This window comes from Macrobrachium rosenbergii, chromosome 4 (genome assembly GCF_040412425.1).
Source record: "Macrobrachium rosenbergii isolate ZJJX-2024 chromosome 4, ASM4041242v1, whole genome shotgun sequence".
Lineage (NCBI taxonomy): Eukaryota > Metazoa > Arthropoda > Malacostraca > Decapoda > Palaemonidae > Macrobrachium > Macrobrachium rosenbergii.
Window position 1 is genome coordinate 53,183,519 of NC_089744.1, and position 12,083 is coordinate 53,195,601.

At 34.0% G+C, this 12,083-nt stretch overlaps 1 protein-coding gene across 1 annotated transcript in view; it reads right to left on the bottom strand.

Annotated features, from left to right (window-relative positions):
- Positions 1-12,083, bottom strand: part of LOC136834696 (cGMP-dependent protein kinase, isozyme 1-like) — a 495,388-nt gene that overhangs the window by 10,019 nt on the left and 473,286 nt on the right. The window contains exons 7-11 of the mRNA XM_067097281.1: positions 5,714-5,816; positions 3,610-3,748; positions 1,129-1,244; positions 565-781; positions 177-408 (exon numbers count right to left, since the gene is read on the bottom strand). Coding sequence (XP_066953382.1) covers positions 177-408; positions 565-781; positions 1,129-1,244; positions 3,610-3,748; positions 5,714-5,816 — 807 coding nt within the window. The remainder of the gene's footprint in view (positions 1-176; positions 409-564; positions 782-1,128; positions 1,245-3,609; positions 3,749-5,713; positions 5,817-12,083) is intronic.

Genomic DNA, 12,083 nt, shown 5'->3' on the forward strand with positions numbered 1-12,083 from the left:
TCAGCTTAACTGTGCATTTCACTTACTTCAGGAATAATAAATACATTCTCCTTGAGCAACTTGCTCTGAAATTTTCTTTTTATATAATAATCTTAATAAAAGGCAAATGAGCTAGAGGACCCTTCTCTTCTTCTGAGAGCAAATCATTACAGAAACAACAAACATGTAGAACTTACCAGTTTTGCATAACCCGTGGAATCCAACAAAAGATTTTCAGGCTTAAGATCTCTATAGATGATATTCTTGTTATGGAGATACTCTAGTGCCTCTACAACACAAGCTGTGTAAAATCTGGCTGTGTGGTCATCAAACCAACCTCTGTCCCTGAGAATAGTCCAGACTTCTCCTCCAAGACAAGCTTCCATCATCATATATACATACTTGTTATCTCTGAATGTTTTATACAACCTGGAAAAAATAGAGAAGATACCTGAAGTTATCATAGAGCAAATTTGCATATGTTAATGACACATTAACCCTAAACAAATAACTTTCCATGTTATAGCTTGCACAGAGGTAAATATTCTAGAACTGTTAATTCCAAACAAAGAATAACCGGCTTACCTAGCAACAAAGGGATTGCGGACAGACATCATAATTCGCTTCTCTGAATAGATATGTTCCTGTTGCTGCGTTTCAACAATGTGCTGTTTTTTAAGGCACTTCAAGGCAAAAGTCATAGTCTTATCATGAGCATACTGCACCAACTCCACTCGTCCGAAGCCTCCGACTCCTAGTGTTGCTATAACATCCAGGTCATCAAGTCGAATGTATGCATATTCTGAAAATAAAGTTTCAGAAATGAATTATTCTAGTATAAAAAAAGTGTTCATGATATTCAATTTGTAATATACTGCATATATTGTGAGGTTCGAAATTCTAATATTTTTTTATTCTTTCCGAGGGACGATTAACTGTTGAAATGACATTTTTTATTTTATTTTTCATTCATGCATTTCCTTCTCATTAAACAATAAGATGTAGATGGTGCCCATGAAAGGCATATGTCCTTAGAGAGAAAAAGCACTATATAAAACGTTCAATACCATTACTGAAAAGTCTAACATATGTTACCTACCCAAGGAAGAAAAATTTAACGGAAAAAAGGTAATATATATTTATGCTTACCAGCCACTGCATCAACATTGTGAGGTGTAGTAGTAGGTCTAGATACGCCTCGTGATTCATCACCATAGTCTATTTCACGAAGCTCCGAAAGGTCGCCGATAAGTTGAATGAAAGACCTATAAATAGGGAGAGACTCAATACTTAGAACATAAATATGTTTAAAACAAACGCAAATTTTTATTAAGGCTTCATAACAGAAAATAAGTTTTTCTTAATGTACTTTAATATTCTTGACAATATGAGGGCAATTTCACTGATTATTTCTCATATTCATTCGCGATATTGCTTATACAACATAAAACCATCTATTTTACAAACATGAAATTTCTATTTGTTGCTATCAAATTTTTAGTACTATTAGAACACTTTCTCTGACACAGTTATTATCTCACATTTGCCCTTATCTACTTTACAGGGTATCTCCAACTTTCCCTCCCCAGTGCTTTTTATTTTTATATTTATTATCCTTTATGTCGTCAACATCTTGGAATGGGACAAATGAATGGAATTAAACAGATTCGAAAAAATGAAATCATTTTAGTGTCTCTTCCTATTATTGTGTTACTCACACTACCATCCGACACCGTACTCATTCAGTTCCGCACACTGTACCTACAAACCGGTATCATCCCTCATTTCTTTATTTGTTTTCCTACCATGTTCGCTTGAATTATTTTTCCTTGTAAAAATTATAATACGTCCTGGTTTTACTGCATAATATATTATATATATATATATATATATATATATATATATATATATATATATATATATATATATATATATATATATAATGTAAATGTGTATGTAAACACTGCCTGTGATTCATTATCGCTGATTAACTCAAAGATACCAAATTACCTGCTTAATTCAACAGAAGCGCAACGTATTTTTCACGAAACCGACTTAAATTACTACTCCTGTTCAGGATCAAACTTGGGACCATGGGATCATATATATATATATATATATATATATATATATATATATATATATATATATATATGTATGTATGTATATGTGTGTGTATTTATATGTATGTATGTATATGTATGTATATGTATGTATATGTATGTATATATATATATATATATATATATATATATATATATATATATATATATATATATATATATATATATATATATATATATATATATATATATATATATCTCCAAAGCTGTGTGCACAAAGGGGTCCTGTAAAATTCCATTGCCCAAGTCTTTTCCGTGCTTTCATTTCCACAAAATGCCACTCATTTCAAGCCTCCTGTCTCATAAGTCTCATTCAGGTCGGTCTTGGATGGATGCATGAAATTTACGAGTACAGCTTATTAAGCACAGTGACTTTAAGCAGCAGTCAGTACTATATTTGACAAAAAGGTAATCTTTATTTTTAAACTATTTCGTAGCCCTTAGGAGCCCAGCTGACATCATCACATATTATTCTTCCTAGGGTGGTGTGAACGATATGTCCAAGCCATCTCCATCGTTATTTAATCTACATATGAAAAGTCCATTATTTTTCGTTTGGTATCTTGTCATGTGACACTTACTATTCTTCCCAAGGCTTCATACTAAAAAAAAAAGCAACACAACGGCCAGCATAACTCTCATATTTTAATTGGTGAATTGTGTATATATATACACACATATATATATATACTGTATACTGTATATATCAAAAGGATCTGGAGAATTACAGTTTGATTATTCATAGCAACATAATATGTGATGCTAATTGGTATGAGCAATTTGATTAGGATGTGATGCTTTTGGCTGCAAAAGGAGAGAGAGAGAGAGAGAGAGAGAGAGAGAGAGAGAGAGAGAGAGAGAGAGAGAGAGAGAATCAAGCATAGTGCAGAGGTTCGTGTGATGGGATACAGAGTATGAATGCGTTTGCCGGTACTTCTAATACGGTTACACTCAATCAAGACACCAAGAGCTGTGCTGAATCCCCGCGAGGAACACTCCGAATGATACGTTAAGGCTGCGCAGTAAGAGATGTGTGAATAAACAAAATATATAGGGCATGAAGTGAATAAAAATATATATGGCATGAAGCAAATTTTCCTATCGCAAGCAATGATAACGAAAAGGCATTTTCTTACAAGTTCCAGACTGTGTCTTAAGACTCTTAAGATATATTCCAGGGTTTTCGAATGTGTAACTTTATCAACTAAGTAACGGGAGGGAGAGTGTGTAAGTATGTAAGTATGTATATATGTATATATATATATATATATATATATATATATATATATATATATATATATATATATATATACATGCTCTGTATATATTAAACATGTTCCCATGTGACAATTTCCATATATATAATGCTACCTAAGATGGCCTGCATTTTCAAAGCGCATTAATTTTGTGTGTAATGATGGAAGATAATACCTCAATAACGCGACGTAAAACTGATATATGACTATTACACGTGAAATATTATAGAAAATGACATCGATGTACTTACTCTCTGTCCAAGGTAAGGCACTCTACTCCAGGTGCCATGGCGATGACGTTGGCAGTGCGGCATTCTTCCTTCAGGAGGGCTTGTTCGCCGAAGTAGCTTCCCTTATCTAAGACCCGGATCTCCTCCTCTTCTCCGTTACCTGCAAGTTACCCACAGCATTACTATGACTTGTATTTCTAGACTGACCAGAACAAATTACAATCATTATTCAAATTAGCTCTTCTTTGAAAGTACCCGTTTCTCTTCACTTCAGTTGCTCACCCAAGGTGGTACTCAGGAAGGGGCCGTGCCCAGTTTAGCTAGCATTCAATAATGAGTCAAATTTTGACATTCTTCTGGGTCAATTAAATAAAAGATGGTTTTCTCGTACGGAAATCAAAGAGAGGACTCTTCATTACCAAATATGTCACATCCATAAATGAAAAGAAGTAGTACTTATTTTCTATTCAATTTTTATGAGTCTCCTCTTCACATCCACATGAGAGATCATTCTATTACATGACTTTTATTATACTTAAGATACATCTACTTATAAACCTTTTTCTGCATTTACTTCACTTGGGAACTAATTTATCCTCATAAATTTTGGAAATCTTTAAATACTAATTGTAAACATGAAACTATCTAAGGATTATGAAAGTAAGGTTTCCACGACTAACGAATAAGGAACCGGTAATGATAATATGGTGTGAAGATAATTTCAATAAGCATCACCACTGCAGTCCACTTTCATCATAATTTTTTTACTGCTCGGCTGCTCGAGATTTTAACTAAAAAATGGAGTGGTTATATTTACAATACTTAATGGCTCATTAATAACGCGATGTAATCACTGATATGGAAAATTCTGACAACTCTTCCCCATGGCCAACTATGGGTTCGACACGTGACTACAAGATAAGAAAGTCATTCCTTCTCACAAACGTCAGTAAGAAACCTTAAAGTAATTCCAAAAGATTGCTTCCCATATCAAGTTGCGCCTAGGGAAATCTTGATCTTTTAACTTTTCATGTTTCAAACGAGAAATCTAATTCCAGGAAATGAGTTTATGAATAAAAAATTAATCATTTAATAACAATCCAACAGTCATACATCACAAAATGTTCTTTACTACAAATGAAAGACCTTAGTTCCAGAACAAAGCTTGTGTTTATTTACCAGGGCCTCTGTGGGTGATCCTTATATTCAACTTAGTTCTAGTGCTAGTGTTCTAGCCTACCAGGGTCTTTTTGGATGACCCTAGTTTTAAAATAAGAGCTCTAGTTAACTTATCAGGGACTCTTCAGGTGACCATAATTTTCACTACTTTAGGAGCCAAGTTCTTGCTTAACTACTACGACTCTTTGGGTGATCCCCATTTAGAGTTCAGTTCCAAAGATAGAAATCTTGCCTTGTCATGGATTCTTTGGGCGATCCTAATTCTGACCTTAGTTCCAGAGTCAGAATTCTTGCCTGTTTACCACGGACTCTTTGGATGAGAATAGTTTTAACATTAGCTCTAAAGTCCCAGGGCCTCTTTGGGTGACCTTAACTTTAACCTTAGCTTCAGTGTCAGAATTTTTGCCTGTTTACCAGGGACTATTTACATGACCCTAACTTTGACCGTAGTTCCAGGGTCGGGCTTCTTGCCTATTTACAGGGGACTCTGGATGAATCTAATTTCGACGTCAGTTCCAGAGTCAGAATTTTTGCCTGTTTCCCAGGGACTCTTTACATGACCATAACTTTGAACTTAGTTCCAGAGGTAGAATTCGTGCTTACCATGTAACCTTTGGGTGATCCTAAGTTTGATTTTAGTTCCAATTACCAGAGACTCTTTAGTTACGTAACCATACTGTTGAATTCAATTACAGACACATATATCTTATTTACCCAGGTTTTGACCCTAATTCCAAAGTTCTGGCCTATTAACCAGAGACTCTTTTGTGGCTATTAGTTTGAACTTCATTTCAGACACAAAATTCTTGCCTACCTACCTACAAGGGACTCTGGGTCATCCTAACTTTGACCTTAGTACCAGTCAGAGATTTTGCCTATTTACCAAGCACTTGTTGGGCAACCCTATCTATGACCTTGGTTCCAGTCAGGACTCTTGTCTACTTACCTGGGACTCTTTGGGTGACTCTAACTTTGCCGGAACGTAGGATATAAAAGGAATCTCCACTGGTGCCTTGTCGTATAATGTATGTTCCCGGAGCATAAAAGTCCTGGAAAGGAATGAAACTGATTTTTAGTTTTTCATGTCCATAAATTATGGAATCTATTTAAAATAGCATCTGCAATTTTAAGTGCAAATAAATTAATCTCCATTCCTTTTAAATATACGTAAAAACTCATACAAATAATATAAAAACTTAATATTACGAGTATGCTTTTAAAAATAGCTTTCAGTGCACGAAGTGAAATGGGGATTATGAAGATCATTCGGTAAAGAGCCATTTCCGTAAAGGTCACACAATTAAAAGTAGTATATTTTTATCCAAAAACTGTGAACTGAGTGGAGGTGGTTTCTATGGACACAAACTGTCAACTCTGAGCTGGTTTCTTCCCAAAGTTATCATTTCAAGAAGGCTACCTAACAAATACGTTTGCCAAGTTTCTGCAGTCTGTTTTACTGTTCACGAAGCATTCTCCAAACACAATGACATATCGAAAATCTAACCTTTTTCCAACTTCGAAGGTACAAATAATAATAATAATAATAATAATAATAATAATAATAATAATAATAATAATAATAATAACGCCAAGACAGTGTTACAAAGTACAAACTACTGTACAACCAACAGATACAAAGCCAAAGGTATGTAAATCATGTATTATAACTCCATTTTCATATTTTCCTAATCAACAAATATCTAGTAAGAACAAGTGATAAGGTGAGAATATACACAGGTTATATAAAATCGATTTCTTAGCGTAACTGAAACAGACCTAGATTTACGGCTAAGTGAGAAGGAAATTGGTAATTTATCATTACATCAAAGAATGAGAAAAATAATGCCAATAAGAGGTGTTGGACATAAAGACTGATTAACAATACTGGGCTGGGCTTACAAAACGCGTTTTCATTCTTCTTCAAAACTCAGGAGGCCTCGCTATTAACTCTGTTGGTAGATTTACCGAAATCTTAAATAATAACATGACCAAATGGACGAAAGTGCAGCAGTCTGGGCGTAATAACAAGGAAACAAAGTACACTTGGCAACTTAGTGCTTGACTTGTGCAAAAGATTATAAATGTCAAGTAACCAAACGATAATTTTTTAACATTAATGTTAATATCTTGGCCCATTTCAAAAATGCCTATAGATTTACATGAGGTTTAATTTTAGATTTAAAACTCAGGACAGAATTATGCGCCAATGACAGTTCGTGTAAGCTGCTATATTGCCATTCTTAGTTACCTTTGTCTCAGGTCTTCATCATGAATAGAATAGTGAATTTTAATAATTTTTACAAACTTGCATATGACGAGCTTGAAGACATATGTATCGCATCCATACTCTCTTTCCACATGTGGTATTTTATTCATAGAAATATTCGATGTTTCCCAAATGAAGAGGAATTCAGAATGATTTCCGAATGATTAAAGGGGAATTTAATCGTAGGAACTGACTCAACTTTCCGTCATTCTGAGGTGGCAAAATCCATGACACACTGACATGGATAACCGAACGACGATCCCTAAATACGACGAACAGACTGAAAAGGCGTGAATGAAAGGGTTTTAATCCATTCCTGTAATCGCTGGCAGCAGATGATGTAATATCACTGGCTGATGCCACTGAGGACAGGATATTCATGATGATGAAGGTCACATGCGGTCACCAACATACCTACATATCCTTGGATCTTCCAGAGTCAAGAATTGCTCCCTTTGTTTACAAAATACTCTTCAAATGCAGTTGGACTTTGCATAAAACAGCCGTTCCTTTGGAAGCTATGCAATTACACGGCTTATGTGAAGTCTCTCGATGGATCTGTTTCTCTTAGCGGGATTGCTATTTATTTCATATAAACTTACAAATAGTGAAGTGAAAGGTTAGTGATTCACATATATATCTACATACATGCAGACGTGTCGTACAATTGGAACTTCAGGAGTTCAAGCGAAGATGCAGTGCATTACTACTCTAGTACACTTCTCCTTGTATTTTGATAATTTACGTGCATTTTATTTATTTAGTCATTTATTAACTTCTTAATTTATCTGTTGTATAATAACTGATCTTCTCTTTCTGTATTTCAATTACCTTTTATTACTTCTTTCGAATGAACACCATATTCTTTGAGGCTTGAATTTCAAGTCCATGGCCTATATGGGCTTGTTCCCTATTCATATAGAACAAGCCCATATAGGCCATGGACTTGAAATTCAAGCCTCCAAAGAATATGGTGTTCATTCGAAAGAAGTAATAAAAGGTAATAGGAAATAAAGAAAGAGAAGGTCAGTTATTATACAACAGATAAATTAAGAAGTTAATAAATGACTAAATAAATAAAAATGTACGTAAATTATCAAAATACAAGGAGAAGTGTACTAGAGTATAGTAATGCACTGCATCTTCGCTTGAACTCCTGAAGTTCCAATTGTACGACACGTCTGCATGTATGTAGATACAGTATATACAGTATATGAATCACTAACCTTTCACTTCACTATTTGTAAGTTTATAAGAAATAAATAGCAATCTCGCTATAAGAAACAGATCCATCGAGAGACTTCACATAAGCCGTGTAATTGCATAGCTTCCAAAGGAACGACTGTTTTATGCAAAGTCCAACTGCATGTGAAGAGCATTCTGTAAACAAAGGGGAGCGATTCTTGACTCTGGAAGATCCGCGGATATGTAGGTATGTTGGTGACCGCATGTGGACCTTCATCATCATGAATATCCTGTCCTCAGTGGCATCAGCCAGTGATACACTACATCATCTGCTGCCAGCGATTACAGGAATGGATTAAAACCCTTTCATTCACGCCTTTTCAGTCTGTTCGTCGTATTTAGGAATCGTCATACGGTTATCCATGTCAGTGTGTCATGGATTTTGCGTCCTCAGAATGACGGAAAATTGAGTCAGTTCCTACGATTAAATTTCCCTTCAATCATTCGGAAATTACTCTGAATTCCTCCTCATTTGCGAAACAACGAATGTTTCTATGTATAAAATACCACATGTGGAAAGGAGTGTGATGCCATACATATGTCTTCAAGCTCGTCATATGCAATTAGCATTGAAATTCGCTACTGTATATATCATGAAGACCTAAGACCTAAGAACGGCAATATATATATATATATATATATATATATATATATATATATATATATATATATATATATATATATATATATATATATATATATATATGTTAAGTATACCTTAGTTTAACCAGACCACTGAGCTGATTGACAGCTCTCTAGGGCTGGCCCGAAGGATTAGATTTATTTTACGTGGCTAAGAACCAATTGGTTACCTAGCAACGGGACCTACAGCTTATTGTGGAATCCGAACCACGTTATAACGAGAAATGCATTTCTATCACCAGAAATAAATTTCTCTAATTCTTCACTGGCCGGTCGGAGAATCGAACGCAGAACCAGCAGAGTGCTAGCCAAGAACGATACCAACCCGTCTAATGAGGAACTATATATGTATATATACATATACATATATATATACACACACATATATATATATAATATATATATATATATATATACATATATACATATATATATATATATATATATATATATATATATATATATATATATATAATATGCAACTTTATCACAGGGAAAATGAAACCCTGGGTTTAAATCCTGACCTGATGTCTTCATATCTGAGACTCTTTTAGATGACTGATACACAGTGCTACAAATTTACAATATATATGTCACGGGGACAGTACAAACGAACATAAAGGCGGCTGCTGAACGGATTTACACATATAAATTATTAAGTGTGATTATAATCATATATATATATACATATATATATATATATATATATATATATATATATATATATATATATATATATATATATATATATACATACATATATATGTGTGTGTGTGTGTGTATAACTGCAGAATCTTCTGGCTATTTTCACCAAATAAATATTCTTCGTAGCACAGCAGACTATGTGGTAATCTCAGTATTGCAGGTTGCATCAGTTTGAAACCCACCAGTTACGAAAATGTTTCACTGATTTCCAATATTAAATATTTGGAGGAAAAGATGAATATTACTGCTAAGTTTTTCCATTTATTATTCAGTACTAACAGCTGTCTCAGGCTACACTAATTTAGTAATAAAACTTCAATGAAATATCATGGCTCGCAGAGTAAAAGGGGTAAAAAAACCAGCAAACTGAAATCAACAAAGAAATTTGATTAACCTACAGAGTTTGGGATGCTCTCCCACACCAACTGGTCCCAAGATTAGATCCTCTAGTTCCACAGAGTCCCAACAGCTTGCAATGCCATTTTCTTCTGCTTGAGATCTTTGTCTTTTCATAAATATTCTAACCAAGGTTAACACTATACAACACTGATCTTAGTTCATCATGTGCACTGTTCTTACAGTCATCCTGTATCTACACTAGCCTATTCTAACCAAGGTTACCACTATACAACACTGATCTTAGTTCATCATGTGCACTGTTCTTACAGTCATCCTGTATCTACACTAGCCTATTTACAAGTTAAAAACTTTCAGTATCTCTGCAGCTTCTCTGAAACTCTAACTATAACAGTGTATCATCTACAAACATCAGCATCCTACGTTCCATTCGTGACCACTTTCCATATCCCACACCTGTGCACCTACACCATCTTACCTTTCTGTGATTTTTCACATCACTTCATCCACAAACATATCAAATAGCTGGGGAAACGATACAGTCTTATCTCAGACTGACTTTTGCACTAAACTAGCAACTCGATCAGTTTCATATTCTAATATGCAGCAAATGTTTCACTTTCATCATGAATTCTTTCAAACACTCTCCTTAAATAACTGTCTGCATTATATATCCTAAGCATCATCCATACAGCACCTCTGGTATAATTCCTCACGTTCAAGTGTGCCACAGTATTTCGCGTTACTCTCACACCTCTCACATGTGTCCCTTAATAAATTTGACTCACACATATCTACCTTATTCAAACAAACAGTGCTGTTCACCTGAAATTCTTTCTGTCATCTTTCTTATTTTCCCCATCAAAATCTCACCACGCATTCCACGGAATACTTCTCTGACAGTTCTTGCATTCAGTTTTATCATCGAACTTACCATTATACATTATCTCAATTATTCCCTCACACTTCCTTAGAGCATTTTCAACTCTCAGATTTACCTTACACTTCCTGGTCAACTAATCAATCACTTTCACCCCAGCAGGGCAGTATCTCACTTGCAATCCCATCAATTCCAGAAGCCTTTACATTCTTCAATCCTTTAACTGGAATGCTTGCATCCTAAATACTTATTTCCGCTCGTATTCTACAGTTCATAATTCTGTGTCATTCCTATTCTCCTCTCTTCTATCCTCCCCATTCAACAACTCTTCAAAACTCTCCGTTCACAGTCAAGGATTCTCTTCAAGCAGGATCTCTCCATTTGCATCCTTTAATCTATGATGTATTTGTTCATTACCTTTCCCTCTGCATCTTTCTGCCCTAAAGAACAACAGCTTTCCCCTTCACGTGTTTGTTAAGATTTACCCCTAAATGTTTATCATATACCTTTTTATCCCTTGCTTTGTTCTTGATTTGTATAGTACCACATAATCAATCTCTTTCGTCCTGCAACAACTGCTCTTTAAACAATCTTCCTTTTAAGAGCATAACCCTTTAATATATATATATATATATATATATATATATATATATATATATATATATATATATATATATATATATATATATATATATATATATATATATATATATATATATATATATATATATATATATATATATATATATATATATATATATATATATATATATATATACATACTTATATACATATATATATATATATATATATATATATACATACTTATATACATATATATATATATATATATATATATATATATATATATATATATATACATATATACACATGTTATATGAAAATATTTACACTGATGGTTCATACAACTCTCTGTCCTTTTCATTTCACACACACATACACACACACACACACACACGCACACGCACACATATACTGTATATATACGATAGCTTGTCACACAAACTTTAAACATAACATTTCTATACTTTCAACTTTTGAGTTACCAATAGCACATTAAGATCGAATTCATTGTAACTTGGGAGTAACCGACTCCTAAAGGGAATTTTGTACAAGTACTCCCACCCAGATTGGCTTTCGAACCTATGCCATTTGGGTTGAACTCAAGGCATCAAGAGTGCGTTAAGTTTCTGTTATAAT